At 47.7% G+C, this 25026-nt stretch overlaps 1 protein-coding gene and 1 non-coding gene across 2 annotated transcripts in view; both read left to right on the forward strand.

The window, feature by feature from the left end:
- Nucleotides 1–25026, forward strand: part of ADAMTS16 (ADAM metallopeptidase with thrombospondin type 1 motif 16) — a 190711-nt gene that overhangs the window by 126400 nt on the left and 39285 nt on the right. Inside the window, exon 18 of the mRNA XM_040262379.1 lies at nucleotides 19233–19359. Coding sequence (XP_040118313.1) covers nucleotides 19233–19359 — 127 coding nt within the window. The remainder of the gene's footprint in view (nucleotides 1–19232; nucleotides 19360–25026) is intronic.
- TRNAC-GCA lies at nucleotides 14730–14800 on the forward strand. The gene has a single exon. It is a non-coding gene; the product is annotated as a tRNA-Cys (tRNA).

Genomic DNA, 25026 nt, shown 5'->3' on the forward strand with positions numbered 1-25026 from the left:
AGACGAGCGGCGTGTCCTGCTGTCACTTTGGACTGGTCAGTGCTGTCAGGGAACTCAGATATTGGGCCAGTTTCTCATCAGTCAGAACAGACACAGGATGCCACGGGCCATCCATAAAGGGTAGTCATCGCCACCCTCCAAGCTCGGGTGCCCATTCGGGTGCCGTAAGCCTGGCGTGATCATGCCAGCAAAGCTGCCACTCAGGCACACGTGGGAACAACTTAGACTCTGAGCATCAGCTGCCAGGAGTTCACCCACCCTGCTTTCCTGGAGCTACCAACCCTCTCCACCTTCAAGGCCCTTCGGCACACAGACACCACGAGTCCACACGGCATCTGGCGCTTGCCCTGGGCTTGATGCAGGCCCCTTGTGAAAGCACATGCTTTGTTTGTGGAATATCTTCCAGTTTTCCTGGGCAGTTGTGCTTACAAGATTGTCTTCCTTGCCTTTATAAAAGAAGGCTGAGGCTTTTGGTAACAGCTGGAAATCATTCTGCCATTAGAATGACTGAAAACTTAGAGATTCTTTGATATAATCATCGTCTTTAAGACTGAATACTCTTCTTCCAGATACTTTGGCAAAGTATGAAGATTCTAAAATGATTTCCAAAGAGCTGGCCAGAGCTGGTTTCTGTAAAAAGATTAAGATAGAGCTTCATCGCTTTGCTCATTAAACTCACCACCTTCCATGGCCAGGGTTCAGCTTTGGGTTTTTCCCAGTTAAAGGATTATTCTGTCTTTTTTTATTTATTCTTTGAATTTTAACTCTGCCTCTCTCTTATCTATTAATATGGATCATTTTAGAAGGTTAGCCAGCTTGATTCTAACATTCCTGTGGACTCACAGATTTTTCTTTCTGACAAATAGTTGAGAGATTGTAAGTACAGTTGAGAAATTGCTTTACAGCTGTGCCCTCGGTCAGAAAAATGATACCTGAGTCTCTGTAAACATTCATCCAGGTGGCTGATGAGACCTCACCCCATGTGAAACTCATCTGAAAACGTAATTATCTAAAACCTAGTGTAGAAATAGAACCCAGAAACCCTAAATACCATTGGGCATATGGCTGTATTTTTATTTTCCCAGGATATTTAGATATTTGAAAACAAGAGAAACATTTAAATTCACCTTTACATCTATTTTGTTTATATGGAAAATTAATTTTACATTAAAACCTCGAGCATCCTACCACACACAAGCAGATTTGACCTCCAGAATTCATCATCCCTCGGTACATTGCTGGACTTTTAGATTCCTGAGCATTTCCGTGTGGAATAAAGCAGAGCGTTCCCAGGCTGAATCCCTATGAAAATCTCAGACCAGCTCAAATGCTCTGACTTGATCAGAGATCCCGAGTCAGGAGTGTTTTCCTATCCTCATACCCAGGGCTTCCCAGGTGGCTCAGTGGCAGGAGACACAGGAGATGAGGATTTGATCCCTGGGTCGGGAAGAGCCCCTGGAGGAGGAAACGGCAACGCACTCCAGGATTCTTGCTGGAGAAATCCCATGGACAGAGGAGCCTGGCGGGCTGGGCTCCATGGGGCCGCAGAGAGCTGGACAGGACTGAAGCAAAAGAGCACGCGTATCCATAGGCAGCTACCCCCCGGCTGGCAGGGCCTGCGGTGATGCTCTTCACCCTGGGATGTGGGTGCTGGCGTGTGCCGTCTCCTCTCTGACACCTGAGTGTCCCTAAGGCCATGAGTTCAATTAAGAGAATGTTGAAGGTAGCTGAGCCTTGCCATTTCCATTTTAATAGCCTAGGCTTTGGGCATCGCTGGGCCATCCCATGGGCACCTGGCGGGTAATGGTTCATCCATTCGCCGGTGTCTGTCGGCATGAAGCGGGAGTGCCTGCAGCCTGAGAAGCTTGGTGTGCAGGTGCCCAGCTCAGGGGTGGTAAGAATGCTGACCGACAGTCTGCCTGAGTTTCTCCCTCTGAGAGCTGACCAACAGCCTGTCTTATTCTCCATCTGACTTAGTCTTGGTGAAAATGCACAGAGACACTGGGTGTGGTTCTCTTGAAAATGCAGGAATGGAGGTGAATGACTGTAGTGGGATTGAAAAGATTTTCTCTTTTTTTTTCTGTAGGCTCCCAGGCCAGTCTGTGTGGACATGAAAAAGTGTCCCGCAGAGGAAAGAATTTGTATGATGCGTCCTCACATCTCGTCATTCCAGCACGCTCTTGTGTTGACTAAGGACAGGATGGTTTTTTCCCTTTCTTTGGTTTTGATTTCTTCTGTTGCACTGGTTTCAATTTTGTAAGCTTTCTTGATGCTTTGAACGTCTCTTGGGTCCGAGGAAGGGCTTTTGTAGCTTCTCTGCACCTCTGGTGGGCTTTGCTCTGCTCACCAGTGATCAGCTCTAGGAGGTGCTCAGGCAGCAGGCCCTGGTCCCTGCCACCCCAAAGCAGTGCCACCTCAGCTTGCACGCCCAGGTGCTTGTCTTCACGGCTCGATTACACCTGGCGTGTGTGCTTGTCTCTTCATTGTCTTTGTGGTTGAGATTCGCTGAGGGTGATGGAACTGTCTGGGGTGGTGGTCAGTTGGTGATGTTTCCTGTGTGTTGTAAGCTGCTGTGTGCTCAGAGTCTACACAGCCTAGGCACTAGGCATTGCTTTGTTGAAGGACGAATGCAAGACCTTGATCGCTTTCTGATTTGTAAACATGCGAAGGCACAGATGGAAATGATGACGCAGGGTCAGCCGGCTGCCTTCCCTCCACGGCGGCGTCCCCAGGGCCTCCTTATGCTTCTCATCCTCCTACTGCTGTGCGTGAAAAAAGAGAGCGTGCCTGAATGTGGATGGCTTAGAATTCAGATTTCGTTACTTCCAGCCTTAAACTTTACTCCCCGTGAAACAGAGTGTAAGAAATTGCCCTCCAGTGTGGGACAGGTTCTAAAGTAGAAAATGTTTTGAATCTCCTTCCTTCTCAAGCAAAAATCAAACAAGAGGTTACAATTGCCACACGTGCCCATCACATTGGATAGAAGGACCAGGCCAGCCAGTGACCCATCACACCAAGGCTGGAAGGTGCAGCGGGGGGTTGGCCAGACTGCCAGAGATTGAGTCCTGGCCCTTTAAAACACATGACCTTGTGAGCTCCTTAAGCCTTTTACACACTAGTGAGCCCATCTGTAAAGTAGAATAATCATGTAACCAACCGTATAGGGTTCCTTTAAGGATTAGAGGAGAGAAAACCCTGTAAAGCTCTCACACTCCGTCTAGCCAAGTAAATGTCAGCTTCTATTCTCTTCCATTAGTGTTACAGCTTTGCTTAAGAAATCTCACTGTTTGGGTTACTAAACTCTTAAAGCCAGAGGATATTCCACAATGACACTAGTCACGTGGCCCCAGGCAAGGGTGATGAACGCGTTCTTCCCTGTTTTGAACTGTGTTGCCATCTTCTGCACACTCGTGTGGGCAGGCATGTGTGGGACACACACTTGGAGAGGTGCCCGCAGTGTGTCTCTGTGCACAGAGGGTGTGTAGGCTGGTAGCCACCACAGGATGTGGACAAAGTGTGGCCTGGCCCTTTTCCTGCCTGGAAGGGGCAGTGGCCTGGGGGCAGGACTTGGGGGCCGCTCAGGCTGATTCCCCAGCCTCCTGGGTGGAGTGTACCTTTCCCGGGTGGGCTCGGCTCACCACGTGGACTCAGCCCTGGCACGTGGTGCGATAATGCAGCAAGTGGTCCTGTCCACACTGGCGGTCCTGAGCTTGCAGAGCACGTGGCCCCGTGCTGAGTGCCCCAGTTGTTCCCCTGGTCCTGAAACCTCTCGTGTGGGGCTTCTGGTTTCCCTTTCTCTACCCAGGCTTAGCATCTGACCCTGAGAGTTTGCAACCTGTCGCCTGCCCCGCTGTTTGCCTGACTTCAGGTCCAGGTAAACACTCAACCCGACAACCTGAGTGTTCAGACTACGTGCACACTGTGATCAAAAAGCTTGGACCAAGGGCCCGAGAAAAACCCTTGGGAAAAAAGGGGTAGGCGCTGCACACGAACATGCGGGCCATTTCTCTCACCATTTTCCCTTCAGGCGAGGTTACTCGATGCCTGAAGTACAGGTGAGCCCAATGTAATGCATGCAAACCAGAAAAGCAGGCGTTTGAGAGAGGATTCATTCGGAGCGAACCAGTAACAGAGCAGTGATCTGACAGGAAAAATGCGGAAATTAAGGGGCAAAATCAAACTATGAAAAAAGAAATGCAGATATTCTTGGCCAGGCCTGCAGACTCAGATTTTCAGGTTCTCAAAAGAAGCGCAGACTTTCTGATCCCGTGGGATCTTCGGCGGCCCTGGATTAACTGTGAAAAATGGTTTATCAAACCTTAACCCAAAGCCGTTTTTAAGCAGTGTGACCCCTGGGATGCTCCCTAAGGGTTCAGGTGTCAGCTGTGAGTGCCAGGGCACAGTCAGAGCCCGCCTCCCACTCCACACTCTGCTGAGGAGGGACCCTGAACAGGCTCAGAACCCTGTCTGCTTCTTCAGTGCCCGTGTCAGGGTGTGCTTTAGGGGCCCTGACAAGCCTTCTGGTTTGATTTTCTGTGTCAGTGAACAGTTACCAGGTGATCAAAAGAGAAGCCTGAATGTCAGCTGCACTCGCTTCCCCTCTCCCTGGTGAGTCTCTTGGACGTCCAAAACTGCGTCTCCTGGGGGTTAAAGAGCAGGAAGGAGGAGGAGAGGCCGGAGCAGGTGGGTGGGCAGACGGGCTGCAGGCTGGTGGGCGGTCCAGCGAGCGTCACCTGGGAGGTCCAGCACCCCCCCTCCACCAGGCCATCCCTCACTGCCCGAAGCTCTTGAGAAAAGACTGCCCAGGGTGTCAGCAGGAGAGGAGGTGCGTTTTCATGTAGGCTCCAATCTGTAGATGTTGGAATTATTTTTTAACCACAAGTGTCCTAACCATAGAAAATGCAGAAGATAAACCTCCCCCTGACCCAAGGCCATTACAGACACTGCAGTAAACCCTGTCCCATCTCATCCCTTCCTCCCACGTTCAGGTTGCCACGTGTGTGCCCTCTTTTAGAAGATCCTGACTGATAAATGTTCCGTGTTATCACCTCATCTGTATCCGTCATTTGCAAAGAGTTCCTCTTTATGTATTAAGCCAGTGGCTCCTTTTTAATAGGGGAGTTCACATTCTTGAGCAAGTATGTTGAAGCATTATTGATACTTTTGTTGACCTAAAACAATAAAACAGCTAGTTATTTTACCAGCAAAATGGGTTTATCAGGGAACAGCAAAGAACTGTAATTCTAGACACAATTGCAGGCAAGCCCCGTGAACAAAGAAGAGTCTTCTTTTATAGAGGAGAAGGGGGAGTTGACAGCGGCTGTTATTAAAAATCATAACAATAAGTCCATTGGAGGAAACTGGGAGTTTGAAATATAGTGATTTTTTCATTGGCTGAGTTGTGAGGTTTCTCATTGGCTGGGCTGTTGCTAGGCAAAGAGAGATTCTTAGTTCCTCCTGCTGGTAGTAAAGTAATCACCTTCTTCCTATTGGACACCTTGCAAGGTACTGTTCTTGTTGGCAATGCAGTTGACATCCAGTGTTGAGGCCCTTCTAGCCTCCTGAGTCCTTTTATTTTTGCATATAAGAGACCTGAATGACTCTTATTTCTTTGGACATAAACAGCATTATTCCTATATAAATTTTTTAAAATGGTCTCTGTGGGCAGTTCTATACTAGTTTTAAGTAAGATGTCAGCATTTAAATTCTTTTGGTAGCCAGTAGTTTATGTTACCTAATTCAACCAGTGTGTATTGCTTTTCTTCACTTTGTGCGCCAAGTACTTTAAGTGTTGAAGTGCTTACAATAAAGATTCATGAATTTCACATTATGTCCTTTAAAACCTTAGTATTATCAGAATAGTCATATTTTCATATTAATTTTTATGAAGAATATAGATTAATTTTTGAAAGTAAGAATATTTGCACATAAAGAACGGAAAAGTTGTCAGCACCAAAATCAACTCCATTTTAAATGAGGCTTCTGCTTATGAATTGTCACACTTAAAAGGATCTGTAAATAGTGAATCCTTCCTAAGCCCAAGAAATTGCCCCAGAAATGACAAATTTTGGCTCCACTTTTAGGGACAGTATTTGAAAGTTGTGCTTGTGTGCTTAGTTGCTTCAGTCATGTCTGACTGTTTGCCACCCCAGGGACGGTAGCCCACCAGTCTCCCCTGTCCATGAAATTCTCCAGGCAAGAATACTGGAGTGGGTTGCCATTTCCCCCTCCAAGGATCTTCCCAGCTCAGAGACCATACTCAGGTCCTTTGCGTCTCCTGCGCTGGCAGGCAGGTTCTTTACTAGTGCCACATGGTGACTCAGTTCCCCGGTGACCCAGTTCCCCAGTGACTCAGATGGTAACAAAGCTGTCTGCAGTTCAAGAGACGCAGGTCTGAACCCTGGGTGGGGAAGATCTCCTGGAGAAAGGAATGGCAACTCACCCCAGTATTCTTGCCTGGAGAATCCCATGGACAGAGGAGCCTGGTGGGCTACAGTCCATGGGGTCACAAACAGTCAGACATGACCACACAACTTACACACACAATCGGAAGGGTTCACTCCTAGAAGACTAAGATGGCTTCTCTTGGGGTGACCTTGCCTCGAATATGTGTGGACACCCACACGCAGATTTGTTCACTTGTGGATGCAGAGTCTGAATGGTAGCATGGGATCTGACATAAAAAAATTATGAAAGATTCTGATTTCCCATTCACAGAACTGGGGTGCCGCCCAGTTTAAGGTCGCTTTCTGCAGAGTCATGTGCAAAAGTCACTGAGCTACTGCGGGAATTATAGCCCCCCGGCCAGCATCGGCAGCATCACCTGAGAATCTGTTAGAAACGCAAACTGCTGGGCCCACCCCAGACCTGCTGAGTCAGAAGTTGTGGCAATAAGGATGGGTCAGCAGGCCGCGCTGTACTAAGAGCTCCCGGTGGTGAAGCACATTGAGAACCCCTGGTTCAGGGAGTCACTTTCAACTGTGCTTCTGCCGAGAGGACTTTTCTACAAACATACTGTAGGTGGAACCCACTGACTAGGGCTTCTCCCCTGCTCAGTGCCCCAGCAGCCCTCGGAGGCATCTGTGGAGTCCCCTGCATTCAGGAATACCAAGGGATGACGACTTCCCCAAGAGGAACTGGTTCTAAAAGAAGAGCAACAACTTCACTGAACACTACAGTTAATTTTTAAATGTCAGTCAGAAGATTTCAACTGGGGTGGTCAAAGGTCCATGCTTTAATGCTCCTTGAGAAGTGAGTTAAGACAGGTTTAGTGGGATGAAAAAGCTGACTTGAAGCTCAACATTCTGAAAACTAAGATCATGGCATCTGGTCCCATCACTTTCTGGGAAATAGAGGGAGAAAAAGTGGAAGCAGTGACAGATTTTATTTTCTTGGGCTCCAAAATCACTGAGGACTGTGACCACAGCCACAAAAGTGAAAGATGCTTGTGCTTTGGAAGGAAAGCTATGACAAACTATAGACAGTGTATTAAAAAGCAAAACCATCACTTTGCCAACAAAGGTCGGTCTAGTCAAAGCTATGGTTTATCCAGTAGTCACGTATGGATGTGAGAGTTGGACCGTAAAGAAGGCTAAGCACCAAAGAATTAATGCTTTTGAATTGTAGTCCTGGAGAAGACTCTTGAGAGTCCTTTGGACAGCAAGGAAATCAAATCAGTCAATCTTAAAGGAAATGAACCCTGAATATTCATTGGAAGGGCTGATGCTGACGCTGAAACTTCAATACTTTGGCCACCTGAAGGGAAGAGCCGATTCATTGGAAAAGACCCTGATGCTGGGAAAGATGGAAGGTAAAAGGAGAAGGGGACAACAGAAGATGAAATAGTTAGATGGCATCACTGACTCAAGGAACAGTAATTTGAGCAAACTCTGGGAGAAGTGGAGGACAGAGGAGCCTGGCATGCTGCAGTCCATGGGGTCACAGAGAGTCAGATGCGACTTAGCGACTGAACAACAATACCAACAATAACATGGGTGGGAGAACCGGAGACAAGAAATTTCCTGGAACGCGCCCAGGAAGTGAGGCTGGGGACCATTAGCAGCCCCCTCTCCATATGCTTTTAATCATGGTAATTTTGTAAGAGGAGGGAAGCAGGGCCTGCTAACAGACCTCAAGCCCTACTGAGCTTTATAGATTATAGATTAAACGTAGCACTTTAACTGCCCTAGTAGATTGGAAGCGAGACCCGTTGTGGAGTCCTGCTTTAATAGGTTCCATGCGTCTCTACGCCAGCTTGCTTCTGCACATACACGTGGGCGATTTCCATCTCCCGTGTGGGGAGGGTTAAGCCCAGTGTAAACGTCAGCTGGTTCCCACCAACCACAGCAGAATTTTCTGCGACTCATTCCTTCTGCATTTTCTGCCCCAGGGAGACATTCCCCCTTCCCCAACCTCAATACTCCACTTTCACCCATGACCTCATCACACAAAGTTCTCACCACCAAAACGCGCCATTTCTCCCTTTCCAGTCACTCTTCCCTGCCCCACCTCCTTCCCCCTCTCAGATTTCCTCAGCCTTCCCATCAGTCTCCCATTCTTTCCTTTTTCTCTCTCTTGCCTTGAGAATAACCTCCACTTCCTGCCCCACCGCCAACCAGGAGCCCCTGCTGCTCATCCTGAGGGCTTCTTGGTTTCATATCTGAGACGCTTCTAGCCGTGACCACCACCCTGTCACGACATCAGAAGCCCTTCCTCAGCCCGCTCCTGCTGGCCTCCCCGAAGCCCTCAGCACAGTTCACCTGATTCCTTCCAGCTTTCTCTGCCCTTGATTGCCGACATCTGTCCTGCCCATTTGGCTCCTTCCTTTATCAGCACGTTCTTGTCGCTGGTCCTGTCCCTTAACTTCCTTACTGCAGGTAAGGAAGCCCCACCGTGTCTCCACCTTCACTCTGACCTCACCACAAGCCCAGCACCCATGTCTCCATCTCCTCCCCGCGGGGCTGGTTTGCCCTCAGGTCCTTCCCCATCATCACTTACCCATGAGGGTCTTTTGATACAAATCTCTGTGCTCTTCGGTCTCACACTGGTGACACCAGCTCTCACATCAGAGCAACTTCTTACCGTCTCAGCGATGGGCGTTGTTTTCTCTTTGCTTCTGAGCTCAGTCTGTGTCCACGCTTTGTCTTCTCTCGGTACCCAAGAGTCCACTCTTTGTCCCCCTCCTCCAACATCTTCACACCTACCCGCCTTGAGTTTTCTAGAGATATAGTGATACCACCTGAATTTTCTCCCCACTACAATGTTCATAGCCCTTGTTTCATCTTATCTAATTGTGTGAGCCAGTATCTCCTTATGGCCTTAACTAAAATGATGATAAGATCAGTGATAATGATCAAAGTCATTCAGTCGTGTCCGACTCTTTGTGACCCCATGGACTATACAGCCCATGGAATTCTCCAGGCCAGAATACTGGAGTGGGTAGCCTTTCCCTTCTCCGGGGGATCTTCCCTGGAGATCCAACTCAGGTCTTCTGCAGGATGATATATGTTTTTCTTTTCCTAACCTTAATGGTTCTAACCTATAGTCTGGACTTCCCTGTTGGCTCAGACAGTAAAGCGCCTGCCTACAATGCGGGAGACCCGGGTTCAAACCCTGGGTTGGTACGATCTCCTGGAGAAGGAAATGGCAACCCACTCCAGTATTCTTGCCTGGAAAATCCCATGGACAGAGGAGCCTGGTAGGCTACCGCCCATGGGGTCAGAAAGAGTCAGACACAACTGAATGACTTCACTTCACATCAACCTTAATGGGAATGTTTATAGTGTTTATGATAATGCTGGTTTCCAGATTTAAATAAACATGTAAATACCTACATCTGTCTATCTAGATACATAAATACAGATATGCACACGTATACCCATGCAAACATACAGACATATTGATTAAGTATTCATCAATTGTCACTTTTGTAAACATTTTTGTCAAAATTGAGGCAGAATCTATCACATGCTGGAATGTATTACATTTGTGATAAACTTTATGTTTACTCTCTAGTCCAAATGGTGAAATATCTTAGCCAATTTTCCTAACACTAAACTATTAGGAATGATTTTCCTAACAGTAAATCATTCTTATATTCCTACTGGGAATTATTGTCTGATGTCTTTTTCCCCCAGGGTACTACTTGATTCTGTCCTGTTTTATTTTGTATTTTTTACATTAGTATTTCTAAGGGTTGCTGTTGTTCCGCCGCTAGATTGTGTCTGAATCTTTGCAACCCCATGGACTGCAGCAAGATAGGCTCCTCTCTGTCTTCAGTGATCTCCCAGAGTTTTCTCAAATTCATGTCTATTGTGTCGATGATGCCATCTAACCATTTCATCCTCTGCCACCCTCTTCTCCTCCTGCCCTCAGTCTTTCCCAGAATCGGGGTCTTTTCCAGTGAGTTGACTCTTTGAATCACGTGGCCAAAGTACTAGAGCTTCAGCTTCAGCATTAGTCCTTCCAATGAATATCCAAGAGCCGATTCCTTTAGGATTGACTGGTTTGATCTCCTTGCTGTCCAAAGGACTCTCAGGAGTCATCTCCAGCACCACGATTTGAAAGCATCAGTTCTTCAGTCCTCAGCCGTCTTTTATGGTCCAACTTTCACATCTGTACATGACTGCTGGAAAAACTATAACTTTGACTGTATAGACTGTTAGGTAAAGACGACCAGGTACACCCCCCCCAAAAAAAAATCTCTGACAGGCTTTAATGGTGGAGCACTCCCGGGCGGGGTTCCCAGACCCGAATGGGGCAGGTCGAGGGAATCCGTGCAGAACCGCGTTGGGAGTTTGTTTATATATGCACGTTGCGAGGGATGGCTGGGTTAGCAGATGGGAGTTTGGATAGGCTGCTGGTTCGCGGCGTTGCAAGCTGATAGGTTTCTCCATGCGGCTGAGGCGGGACGGCTTATGCAGCTGAGGTGGCGTGGTTCATGCAGCTGGGGGCGGGGCGGCTTTAGCTGGCAGAGTGTGCTGTCCTTGGTCCCTGGCATCTGGGAGGCTCCCTCCGTTAGGGACTTCCCCCGCCGGCGCGGGTAGAGGAGGGGCGGCCCATCATGGCCCCCGGGGCCCGACCTTACATAGACCTTTATCAGCAAAATGATGTCTTTGCTTTTTAATATACTGTTAAGGTTTGCCATAGCTTTACTTCCAAGGAGCAAACATCTTTTAATTTCATGGCTGCAGTGATTTTGGAGCCCAAGAAAATAAAATCTGTTACTGCTTACACTTTTTCTCCTATTTGCCATGAAGTAATGGGACTGGATGCTATGATCTTAGGTTTTTGAATGTTGAGTTTTAAGCCAGCTTTCTCACTCTCCTCTTTCACGCTCGTCAAGAGGCTCTGTAGTTACTCTTCACTTTCTGCCATTAGAGTGGTATCACCTGCATTGTACTCTGCTATAAGTTAAATGAACAGGGTGAAAATATATCAGTATTGAGTTATTAATATAATTTTCCTTTGCATCCTAAAATATACTAAATTGTTTAAATCTTAGAAATCTTTCCTATTTTGTCTGCTCTGGAATGATTTAAACAGCACTAGCATCTGCTACCGGAGAAGGCAATGGCAACCCACTCCAGTACTCTTGCCTGGAAACTCCCATGGATGGAGGAGCCTGGTAGCTGAAGTCCAGAGGATCGCTGAAGAGTCAGAAATGACTGAGCGACTTCACTTTCACTTTTCACTTTCATGCATTGGAGAAGGAAATGGCAACCCACTCCAGCGTTCTTGCCTGGAGAATCCCAGGGACAGAGGACCCTAGTAGGCTGCCTCTATGGGGTCGCACAGAGTCGGACATGACTGAAGCGACTTAGCAGCAGCAGCATCTACTACATTTGGTAGAATTTCTTTGAAGCACTTGAATCTGATACCTTTTCAGGCATTAGATCTTTGATTTTTTTAATAATATGTATGGTAATTAGACTAATTAGATTATTTATCTCTTTTGAGAGTAGTCTTGCTAATTAAAACCTTTTTTTTTCCTTTAGGATTTTAAATATTTTAATATATTTGAACAAAGTACTCTGATTAAATCATTTTTGTTTCTTCTTTTGCTCAGTCACTCAGTTGTGTCCAACTCTTTGTGACCCCATGGATTTAGCACTCCAGGCTTCCTTGTCCTTCAGTATCTCTCAGAGCTTGCTCAAACTCATGTCCATTGAGTCAATGATGCCATCCAACCATCTCATCCTCTGTCACCCCCTTTTCCTCCTGTCCTCGATCTTTCCCAGCATCAGGGTCTTTTCCAGTTGTTTATTCTACTTGTGGCTGTTTCCTTACTCTGATTTCTTGTTTTGTATATTTGTGCTTATTGTTTGTTTTTTCATTAAGTTAGTATGTCAGTGACAGTTTAGCCAGGAAAACAGAATCCATCCTAGGTATCCTAGGAAGGTATTTACTAAAAAGGGTCATATGTTTACAAAATAATTGGAAAAGTTGGGGAAGTAAAAGTCAAAGAGAGACCCATTTAGGTCTCAGAGTTGCTCTGGCTACTAAAGAGGTGGAATGTGTCGAACATTCTAGAAGTTCCTGGCGAGGATTAGAGCTAAGCCAGCACTGATGTAGGCGATTCCCAGAAAAATGTCTGGAGACTACAGCAGACGTAACAGCTACCAGAGCCCACATTTTAAATCCCTGCTGCCAGGGACATGGTGCTGCGGCTCTGACCACATCATGTGCTCAAGCCTCTCAGTGACGGGGTCTATCCGACAGCCTCACAGACAAGAGATGCAGAGATTGCAGGGCCTGCCTGGAGCCCCTGTAATCCAGGGAGGAACTAGAAAGAGGGGGGTGAGCAGAGTTGCAGGTTGTTAGGCTTGAGGATAAGCTCCTCTCCCAAATATCAGCTTCTGGATTCACTGTTTTCTCTTTCCTGACATACTGACTTCTGCTTCACGTGTTTGTGTGCATCCAAATATACTGATGTCTGTTCATTTTCTAATATGTTGGCTTCTGTTCCAATCTATATAATTCCTTCTTTCTGCTTCCTTGAAAGTAAAAGTGAAAGTCACTGAGTTGTGTCCGATTCTTTGTGACCCTATGGGCTATACAGTCCATGGAATTCTCCAGATTGCATTACTGGAGTGGGTAGCTGTTCCCTTCTCCAGGGGATCTTCCCAACCCAGGGATCGAACCCAGGTCTCCTGCATTGCAGGCAGATTCTTTACCAGCTGAGCCACCAGGGAAGCTCTTGAGCTATCCTTTTTCCTAACACCATAATTAAGTATTAGATTCATTTATTTCCACTCATACTTATCTTTGTCACTGTAGGTATTTAAGGCCGTGAACTACCCTCTGGATCTTACTTTGAGCTACACACCATAAATTCTGTGTTATAGCATTCTTGTCATTGTCACTTTCTTAAATGAATTTTGCTATGAATCTGATGACCACTTCCTGTTTTGATCTTGTTTCTAGGAATTACTAAAGGTTTCCAAGCAACACTTTTCATTTCCCCTTTCTTTTTTCCTAAGCATATACTTTCTTCCTTATCTGCTTGTGGTCTATCAATGCTCTCAACCAAAGGCTGTACTGTTCCTTAGAAGGAGCATTTGGATATGTGTGCAGGCATGTTAGTTACCATGGGTTGCTATTGGAATCTAGTGGGCAGGATCCAGGGATGCTAAACATTTTACAACATGACAACCGTGCTGCACAGCAAATAATGTTTTTACCTAAAATGCCAATAGCGCCCCACTAGGAAAAGTGGGAGGTCTCCAATGTCACCCGCTTAAAAAAGTAACTGGCCGAGTCAGAACTTAGAAATGTGTTGGGCAAATTCCCTTTAGGTTATATTTTTCCTATCACATTGTTACTAAAATTATTCCAGGAGTGACTAGATCTAGATTTCCCTCTTATCCAATTAATAGGTAAAAGCTTGGGACTTGACTGGCACCAAAGTCAGAAAAACATCTCCACCAAGAAGGAAAAGTGAATATGTTAATACAGGACACTTCTGTTTCTGTTTCAAAGCAAAGCAATTTCCTGTTTGCTTGACCGAGAGCCTGTACCCTGCTCATCAGGATCATTTGGCCTAACTCGTTGTTAAGACTTGAGCAGAAGAATGTCACATGAATGTCACGTCTTCAGTTTCAAAACTGTAAACCAAACCAAAGCCATTATTCGTAGAGTCACACCAAAAATGCCAGAAGACTTTGGTTAGAAACTTCTAAAATGGACTTTTAAGTGGACATGCACGTGGAGAGAAAAGCTTCATTTTCCTTCTCTACTCAGGAGAACCGACCTCCCACAGTTTTGAAAACTGGTACTCTTGTTCAGTAGGTCCTCCTATAAACTGGGTCACCAAGATTAGAAAGGATAGCTTTAAGGGAGTTTACAACATTCACTACAGAACAGCTTTAAAGTGACGTCTGTTTCTTTTTTTTTCAAATTTAATAGTCTCTTACTCCCTACTGCTAAGTCGCTTCAGTCGTGTCCGACTCTGTGCAACCCCATAGACGGCAGCCCACCAGGCTCCCCCATCCCTGGGATTCTCCAGGCAAGGGCACTGGAGTGGGTTGCCATTTTCTTCTCCAGTATTCCCTATTAGCAAGTGGAAAAATAAGTTCATAAAATACCGATTCAGATTTCATCTCTGCATTGATACATGGGTGAATCATCAAAATTGTGTTCAGTTCTTCCCAAGTACTGTAGAATATAGAATATGCCTATATGCCTATACTTTGATGGTTTCTTGTCAAGCATTATTAAATCACTGGTCTTCCCTGGTGGCTCAGTGGTAAAGAATCTGCCTGCAATGCAGAAGACCCAGGTTCGATCCCTGGGTTGGGAAGATCCCCTGGGGCAGGGCATGGCAACCTACTCCAGTATTCTTGCCTGGAGAATCCCGTGGACAGAGGAGCCTGGCGGGCTGCAGTCCATGGGGTCACAAAGAGTCAGACGCGCCTGAGCACACAGCACATTAAATCACTACAGTCGTCACTGTTACTGGTTCCAGGATACCCCACAGATACCAAATATATAAATAAAATGGTGTAGTATTTGCAATGAACAGTGCACATCCTCCCCAAATACTCCTGAAATCATCTCTAGATTACTTATAATACCTAATATAACGTAAATGCTACACGTGTGAAAATGAAAGTTTCAGTCGCTCAGCTGTTGCTTCTCTGCGACCCCATGGACGGTACCCCACCAGGCTCCTCTGTCCATGGGATTCTCCAGGCAGGAATACTGGAGTGGGCTGCCGTGCCCTCGCCAAGGAGATTCCTGACCCAGAGCTCGAACCTGAGCCTCATGAGTTGCAGGCGGGTTCTTTATCATCTGAGTCACCAGGGAAGCCCAAACTGATACACAAACAGTTGTGAATACAAGGGAAATGTTGTGTAAAAAGTTGCTGGCATGTAGCAAATGCAAGTTTGTTTTTTAGAACTTTCTAGAATATTTTCCCCAGTTTTTTCCATCTGTAGTTGGTTGAATAAGCAGATTTGGAACACTTGGACAGGGAGAGGTGACTTGACCTTAGAACTTACTGAATCTAATGAAATTGGCCAATGGCTGATAAACCACTTAACAAGGGTGGGAACAAATTAATCTATGCAGGCTGCACTCTCTGCCCTCTGGAAATTTGATCTAAGTGATCAAATTATATACATATGGGCTTCCCTGGTAGCTCAGCTGGTAAAGAATCCACCTGCAGTGCAGTAGACCCCGGTTCAATTCCTGGGTTGGGAAGTTCCCCTGGAGGAAGATGTGGCAACCCACTCCAGTATATTTGCCTGGAGAATCCCCATGGACAGAGGAATTTGACGGGCTGCAATCCATTCAGTCACAAAGAGTCGGACACAACTGAGCAACTAAGCAAACACACAGAGCATTTCTATATCTCAACCAAACTTTGTCACTAGCTTCACCATAAAAAGAAATGCAAGAAGGCAAAGTGGTTGTCTGAGGAAGCCTTAAAAATAGCAGAAGCAGAAGAGATTAAGAAGAAGTGGCAAGAATACACAGAAAAACTATACAAAAAAGGTCTTAATGACCTAGATAACCATGACAGTATGGTCACTTACCTAGACCCAGACATCCTGGAGTGTGAAGTCAAGTGGGCCTTAGGAAGCATCACTATGAACAAAGCTAGTAGAGGTGATGGAATTCCAGCTGAGCTATTTAAAATCTTTAAAGATGATGCAGCTGAAGTGCTGCACTCAATATGCAAGCAAGTTTGGAAAACTCAGCAGTAGCAACAGGACTGGAATAGATCAGTTTTCATTCCAATCCCAGAGAAGGGCAGTGCCAAAGAATGTTCAAACTGCCATAAAATTATGCTCATTTCACATGTTAGTAAGGTTATGCTCAAAATCCTTCAAGTTAGACTTTAGCAGTATGTGAACTGAGAACTTCCAGATTTACAAGCTGGATTTAGAAAAGGCAGAGGAACCAGAAATTGCCAACATCCGTTGGCTCATAGAAAAAGCAAGGGGATTCCAGAGAAACATCTGCTTCATCAACTATGCTAAAGTCTTTGACTGTGTGGATCATAACAAACTGTGGAAAATTCTGAAAGAGATAAAAGTATCAGACCACCTTATCTGTCTCCTGAGAAACCTGTCTGCAGATCAAGAAGCAACATGGAGCAAAGGACGTGGAACAAAGGACTGGTTCAAAATTGGGAAAGGAGTATGTCAATGCTGTATATTGTCACCCCGCTGATTTAACTTACACGCAGAGTACATCATGTGAAATGCCAGACTGGATGAGTCACAAGCTAGAATCGAGGATGCCGGGAGAAAAATCAATAACCTCAGATATGCAGATGGTACCATTTTAATGGCAGAAAGTGAAGAGGAACTAAAGAGCCTCTTGATAAGGGTGAAAAAAGGAGCGAAAAAAATGGCCTGAAACTTAACATTCAGAAAACGAAGATCATAGCCTCCATTCCTGTCAACTCATGGCAAATAGATGGAGAAAAAGTAGAAACAGTGACAAACTTGATTTTCTTCAGCTCCAAAATCACTGAGGATGGTGACTGTAGCCATGAAATTAAAAGATGCTTGCTCCTTGGAAGGAAAGCTATGTCAAACCTAGATAGCGTCTTTAAAAGCAGAGACATCACTTTGCCAACAAAGGTCCATATAGTCAAAGCTACGGTTTCTCCAGTAGTCATGTACAGATGTGAGAGTTGGACCATAAAGAAGGTTGAGCACTGAAGAATTGATATTTTTGAACTGTGGTGCTGGGGAAGACTCTTGAGAGTCTCTTGGACTGCAAGGAGATCAAACCAGTCAATTCTAAAGGAAATCAACCCTGAATATTCATTGAAATGACTGATGCTGAAACTGAGGCTGCAATACTTTGGTCACCTGATGTGAGGAGGTGACTCACTGAAAAGACCCTGATGCTGGGAAAATCTGAGGGCAAGAGGAGAAGGGGGCAACAGAGGATGAGATGTTGGAGTTCATGGCAACCCACTCCAGTGTTCTTACCTGGAGAATCCCGTGGACAGACGAGCCTGGTGGGTTACAGCCCATGGGGTTGCAAAGAGTTGGACATGACTGAAGCAGTTGAGAGAGAGACCATCCTGGAAGGTTTCTGAACCCCGTTATTTACAGGTTTCTATAGAGACTTTATTACACGGGCAGGATTATTAAATCATTGGCCATTGGTAATTGAACTAAATCTTCAGGCCGTCTCCTCTTCCCAGAGGTCTGGGGTTGGGCTGCAAGCCCTCTCATCACGCCTCAGTCTTTCTGGGGACCAGCTCCATCCATACGCTGTGCGGGGCTCCCCCCACCAACCAGTCTGCTCAGCAGCTCACAAAGGAGACTCCAAAGGTTCTAGGAGCTGTTCCAAGAACCAGGGACAGAGACCAGGTATCCATCTTTTACTCTGTCACACTTGTGTAACAGGAGACAGTCAAGTGGCAGCTTCTGATAGTTCCTAGAGCAGCAGTTCTCAAAGAGTGGTCCACGGGCAGCAGATCCTGGACACTGAGCACATGTTAGAAACTTACACTCTCAGGACACATCCCAGGCCTGCCGGATCTGAGGCTCTGGAAGTGGCCAGGAGGGTGTTTAAGCTAACGAGAGGTTCAGATGTACACTCGAGTCTGAGAACCCCTGAGCACGGGAAGGTGCTGGGTCAGAGCACAGGGTATGGGCCTGCGTAGGGGGACAAGAGGACTGCCTCCAGGTGTGTCAGGGACAGCGGGTGAGGACCACGTTCCACGCACAGACACAGTTGTGGGTGGGGTCTGGGGGTCAGAGGACCAGGGGAGATGTCAGTACAAGAGGGAAGCAGCGGTGCTGGAAGACAAGGCCGGGAGGTCTCCAGTTTAACCAGAGAAGAGCATGCTTTTAATCTGGGAGCAGCGTGAGCATGTGTGTGTGTGTGTGTGTGTGTGTGTGTGTGTGTGTGTGTAAGCATGGAGGACAAGGCTGAGAGGTCTCCAGTTTAACGAGAGAAGAGTGGGCTTTTAATCTGGGAGTGGCATGAGTGTGTGTGTGTGTGTGTGTGTGTGTGTGTGTGTAAAGGAAATATAGGTGGTATCAGATAAACAATGGACTCAGACCAAGGCATGGGAGTGGGAATCAGAGGCTTATAAGACTGATCCCTTGACTACACAGAGACCACAGACCCCTAGAGAAGGGACTCCAGGAAAGCCTGCTCTGAATGCATGTTGATGGATTGTGTATCTCTTAGATGGCCGGCTCCATGAGCCCAGGAGGCCAGCCTGGGGACATCGGGGCTAAAACCAGATTGGGGGCAGATAGTTTCACCAAATATAAGTTGGCACCAATAGCGAGGCACACATTTAAAGATGTTAAAATGTAGGCAGGGTGGGGTACTTCTCTTGCAGTCCAGTGGTTAAGAATCTGCCTTCCAATGCAGGGGACGGGTTCAATTCCTGGTCCGGGAACTAAGATCCTTCATGTCTCAGGGCAACTAAGCCTTTAAAGGCAACCTCTGAGTCACATACTCTGGAGGCCGCACGCCACAGTGAAGAGCCTGCATGCAGCCAAAATTAAAAACAAATATGTTTTTAATGTAGGGGGAAGAAACAAGGCATCTTAGAACTGATGAAATCCACTAATAAAAATCATCAGGACAGATCAAAGAAGTGGAATATCATAGTCAGCCTAATGTCATTCATGCAAAAACAGGCTAACATGCAGGGAAAAGGTTTCTGGAGACGTCATTAGCTCTTCCCCTGCTTTTACCACGGGTCGTGTCCGTGAGTCTTCATCGCGTATCCCTCTCTCCCACAGGGCAGACGACCACGAGAGCAGGCTGCTACAGAGACCTGCGGGTCCCGGTGAACGCCTCCTTCTGCAGCCCTGACACACGGCCAGCCACAGGGGTCGTGCCCTGCAAAGTGTCTGCCTGTCCCCCCAGGTAAGAACTGCTGCGTCCCTCTGAACGAGTGTCAGGGGTTTGCAGGTATAACGCCCAGTCCTCGGGGCTCCTGAGCCTGGGGACGAGAAGTGCCAACCGCGGCCACGTGATCCGTGACGGCAGAAGCGAGAGGAGCAAGAGCTGCCTGAACAGATGAGCCACAGAAAGTGTGCTCGGGTGGGGGTGGGCATGGCCAGTCTGGGCAGGGGCGCAGAAGGTCTCGGAGTGGACGGCGCTTGTTCTGGCTTTTTTCAGCTCAGGCTGTGGGAGGGGCAGCGGGCCGTGGACGGGAACTTTTTCCCACTGAGCCTCCGTGCCCTGCCTCGATGTCTCCTTTCCTTGCCAAGTGAAATGTGTTAGGAGAGCCCGTGGTGAGGCCTGTCCCAGCTGTCCGGGGAGGGTGGACCCTGCGCAAGTGTGGCAGCAGGCCTCGGCCATCTCGGTCACCCTTCCCCGGCACCACCACCGACATGCTCCTCGAGAAAGCCTGGGTCCCCTGATTCGAGCGGGGGCGGGAGCTCAGGGGGCAGCCAAGGTCCTGCCCTGCCTCCCCCAGCTGTCACCCCCAGCTCGTCCACGGTCTGTCTGCGTCTCCCTGGCTTCATCATCACAGAGGGGTTGTCAAACGCATCCGAGAAACGTGTTTACAGAAGGGAAGCTCACTAGGCCCTTCAGACAGCCGAGGCACGTGTGGCCTCACGCGTCTTGATCTTAGAGACCCGTGGCAGCTGGCTTTGCTGAACTTGGCCTCGAAAGCAGAAAGCAGGGTCTTTGAGGGCTTCCCAGGCGGCACAGCGGGAAAGAATCCGCCTGCCAGGGCAGAGGCAGAAGAGACCCAGGCTCGAACCCTGGGTCAGGAAGACCCCCTGGAGGAGGAGACGAACACTTTCCTTGCAGTCTTCTTGCCTGAGAATCCCAGGCCCAGAGGAGCCTGGCCGGGCTACAGCCCACGGGGTGGCAAAGAGGCGAACGTGACTGAGCACAAGGACATGTTATATTCTTCATGTTATATAATATTATATTATATTATATTATATTATATTATATTATATTATTACCCTCACCTTGTACTAATCAGGGCCGTGTAGGTCAAGGAAGTGTTGAGGGAATCCATGTGAAAGCTCTCACTCAGTCCAGGACATGTGCTAAAACACTCACTAAATCTTGGTTCTTTCCTTTTTCGCCCGGAAAGAAGAAACAAGTTCGCATTAGCTATTTACGTAGTCTGTGAAGCAGAACGATCAATGACAAACACAGAAGGAGGAACTATGTTCCAGGCATCCATCCCTGGGCACTGTCATATTACCCTACTGAACTGGGAAAATAGGTCTTGATTTTAAAGTTGTTCTGTTGTCCTATGTAAGACAGGTAAGAAAGGTATGTAAGATACCTTTCTTTCTTGCCCAGAATACTGCCAGTTTTTCCTTCCTGGTTAAGTGAGCCGCCCACCCAAGCTTTCTGTTGACGCCTGGGAGAGCCTATGTCTTCCTTACTAGACTGCCTCCTGCGAGGCGTCCATCCACGGCCCTGTCAAGCGGAGCGTCCACCCGCTTCTCCGCTTCTCCGGACCCCACAAAACCCCCGCGGCGGCTGCATGCTCAGCCTCCCACTGCCTTTGGTTGACAGCGGGGCGCAGAGGATGGAGCCGGGAGCAATCTGCTGTTTCCTGCTCATGAGGGACGCTCCCCGAAGGACCCCGGGGCGCAGGCGGGGGCGGGGGCGGGGGCAGTTTAAAACATCTTAATCACAGGTCATCTTCTTTTTAACCGACGTGACCCAAAAAAAAACAGCCTTGCGACTCCCCACTCCCCCGCCCGCCCCCCGACCCCGCCCCCGGCGCCCCCATCGGTCTCCATCCACACGTGCGCACCGCTGCGTCTGGGGCGCACAAGGGCCCCGGGTGCGAACCCAGGTCGTAAATCTCCGAGGGCAGACAGCCGGGAGTCCGGGAGCCTCCCAGCCTGGAGGAAGGTGATCTCAAATGTCTGCGAGGAGGGGGCCAGCGGGGGCACCCCGGCCTGGTCTTGGAGCATCAGCACTTCGTGCCGCGCCGCAGGGACCGAGCGAGGCCCCCGCCGCCGCCTCCGCGCGCCTGGAAGGAGGCTCTGCTGGCCCCGCGCCGACGGCAGCGCGCGGCGCTCCCCCGGCTCATATAAGCGAGGATCAGGCATTTTTATGGCTTGCTTTTGATACGTGAGCCATAAATCACACGCGTATTTATTTCGTTTCGATTTCTCGGTTTATCTAAATGGAGCGGCTCTTCCTGTCCTTCCTCTTATCGCTCTCGTTTTCCAAGCACAAGCGCTCACTGCACGCCTTCCTGGTCAACCGGCTGAAGGCAGAACGAGAGGAAATGCTTTCCAGATGGTAAACGGATGCTTCGCCTCTCTCTGCAGTATTCTTCTAGGGATGCAGAGGAAGGGTGTAGATAAAGCGTCTTGTCATTCGATACCTCCTCCCCGTACAAACGGAGGCCTTCTCTGCTTTCCTCCCGCTTGGTCTTTAGATGGTCCTATCCTTTCTGTCTACATTTTGCTGACTCCCACAAACCCATCAGCAGGACTGTTTCTCTTACAACCGAGATCCAGACGAGGGTGACTGCGTCCATTTGGTAGAAATGAGAGGGGAACGTCATGTTATAGTGATGGTGAAGAACTAAGACCTTCTTCCAGCAATACTGCCAGGGACAGGAGAGGGGGCAGTAACCCTTGGCATACAGTAAAGAAGGCTGAGCACCGGAAGAATTGATGCTTTCCAACTGTGGCGCTGGAGGAGACTCTTGAGAGTCCCTTGAACAGCAAGGAGATCCAACCAGTCAATCCTAAAGGAAATCAATCCTGAATGTTCATTGGCAGGACTGATACTGAAGCTCCAATGTTTTGGCCACCTGATGCGAAGAGCCAACACATTGGAAAAGTCCCTGATGCTGAGAAAGACTGACAGCAGGAGAAGGGAGCGAGAGGGAAAGATGGTTGGATGGCATCACTGATGCAATGGGCATGAGTCTGAACACACTCTGGGAGATAATGAAGGCGCCTGGCATGCTGCAGTCCATGGAGTTGCAAAGAATCGGACACGACTGAGAAACTGAGCAACAGCAGCTTAGGGTTAAGCCTTGAAAATGCTCACACCCGGCAGTGTGCAGGTTCGGAGAAGGCAGTGGCATCCCACTCTAGTACTCTTGCCTGGAAAATCCCATGGACGGAGGAGCCTGGTGGGCTGCAGTCCATGGAGTTGCTAAGACTAGAACACAACTGAGTGACTTAGCAGTAGCAGTGTGCAGGTTACCCAGGGGTGGAAAGGACCCTGGTCCCCGAGGTGGTCCGCATATGTGAAAGGGTTTAACTCCCAGGGTGGTAAGGAAGTATTTCAGTTCATTTGATTATCAGAGTGACTGGGAATAAACTAGCTCCAGGACCGGCTTGCTGGGTGTGTTCCCTGCCCCGTAGCTCAGGGCCCCGTGCTGGAAATGTTCCCCACTTGGTTTAATTCTCCGATGCTTGAAATCCCTCGTGGTCTCGCACGTTGCACCAGATTCCCATGGCTACCCACTTTACGTTTGGTGGTGTCTGTGTTTCCATGGTGCTCTCAAGTCGTCCCACCCTGTCCTTCTCTCACTGTGTCCACAAGCCTGTCCTTTCTAGCTGTCTCTTTTCAAATCATGGATTTCTCTGGTGACATGCCAGTGGCAAGGAAGGATACAGGAGACTTGGTACAGTTGTCTTCTCCGGTTTTCTTTCCACTTACGGGATGAGCATCAGCTTTGCCGAACTTCAGAACACTTGCGGATGCGTGAAGCCACAGGGAGGGGAGCTTTAACAGAGCCCGCGTCCTCCAGGGGCCGCAGTTGCCTCTGCTGTTCTTCTGGACTGAGCTGACCCTGGCAGGGAACCTTCACGCCCACAGACGCCGCCTCTCTGAGGGGCCCCTCCTCTTCTTAAGAAACTTGTCCTCCCTCTGCTGCGCCCCCACTGAAAAGGCATCTAGCTGTCTCCTTTTAACCAGAAAAACCAGAAACGTTAGGCCATCTCTGTACTTGACAGTCTTTGGAGAACCGTTTGGTGTAAAGTGTGAAGTCGCCAGTGCAGGGGCTGAGCATCGTGACTTGACTAGGTGCCTGCGTCATCACCTAGATGTGACAGGATCTCAGTGTAAAGGGGGTGTCTTACTGTGTCTCCCCCAGGAGAGATGTGGCTGAACCGAAACAAGGAGGTTAGAATACATTCAGGCTCATAGAGGTGTTGGTTACAATGCGTCCGTAATGAAAACCATCATAGTGATGTTTGTTACAATGCATCCGTAAAGAAAACCCAGTTACAAATAAGGACAGACTAGTCCTAATCAAGGCTGACTTGACTTGTTTCCTCGGTCACTGAAATATTAAAATGGAAAAATCATTGCAGAAGTGGAGCTATAGAAGTGAGCTAACTATTTAGATCTGGAGTCATCATTTCACACCAGAAACCTTCCTTATGTAGTTCCGTAAAATATTTTGGGTGTTTTTTGGGGGGTCTCCTTATCTGTCCCACCTTTTGCTTGTTTTGCTTTGGTGTATGTTTGTGTGTCAGTATATGTGTGTGTGTGTTGTTGTTTTGTATATTTATCCATGTGAGCAAAGGCAGAAAGGCACTTTGGGAATACTTTTATATTTCAGGGAACTTACTTACAAAGGTTAAATAATACCTGTAATGTTCATAATACCTTTATTATTCTGATCTTGAGACCTCAATATGATGAACTAAAATTCACCAAGTGTCCTAATAATACACATGATTTGCTTCAAATATGTTGGAATAAAAATGAAAATGAAACCTACGAATAGATAAATAGAATACACGGATGATAGATGGAAAGGTAGATAGATAGGTGGCAGTTAGAAAGATAGATAGGTTGTTGTTCAGTTGGTAAGTCATGTCCAACTCTTTGTGACCTCATGGACCGCAGCACACCAGGCCTCCCTGTCCATCACCAAATCCCGGAGTCCACCCAAACTCATGTCCATTGAGTCAGTGATGCCATCCAGCCATCTCATCCTCTGTCATCATCCTTCTCCTCCTTCCCCCAGTCCTTCCCAGAATCAGGGTCTTTTCCAGTGAGTCAACTCTTCGCATCAGGTGGCCAAAGCACTGAAGTTTCAGCTTCAACATCAGTCCTTCCAGTGAACACCCAGGACTGATCTCCTTTAGGATGGACTGGTTGGATCTCCTTGCAGTCCAAGGGACTCTCAAGAGTCTTCTCCAACACCACAGTTCAAAAGCATCAATTTTTTGGCACTCAGCTTTCTTCATAATCCAACTCTCACATCCATACATGACTACTGGGAAAATCACAGTCTTGACCAGATGGACCTTTGTTGACAAGGTAATGTCTCTGCTTTTTAATATGCTGTCTAGGTTGGTCATAACTTTCCTTCCAAGGAGTAAGCGTCTTTTAATTTCATGGCTGCAGTCACCATCTGCAGTGATTTTGGAGCCCCCCAAAATAAAGTCAGCCACTGTTTCCACTGTTCCCATCTATTTGCCGTGAAGTGCTGGGACCAGATGCCATGATCTTCATTTTCGGAATGTTGAGCTTTAAGCCAACTTTTTCTATCTCCTCTTTCACCTTCATCAAGAGGCTTTTTAGTTCCTCTTCACTTTCTGCCACAAGGGTGGTGTCATCTGCATA

The sequence above is a fragment of the Oryx dammah genome, unplaced genomic scaffold (genome assembly GCF_014754425.2).
Source record: "Oryx dammah isolate SB20612 unplaced genomic scaffold, SCBI_Odam_1.1 HiC_scaffold_20, whole genome shotgun sequence".
Classification (NCBI taxonomy): domain Eukaryota; kingdom Metazoa; phylum Chordata; class Mammalia; order Artiodactyla; family Bovidae; genus Oryx; species Oryx dammah.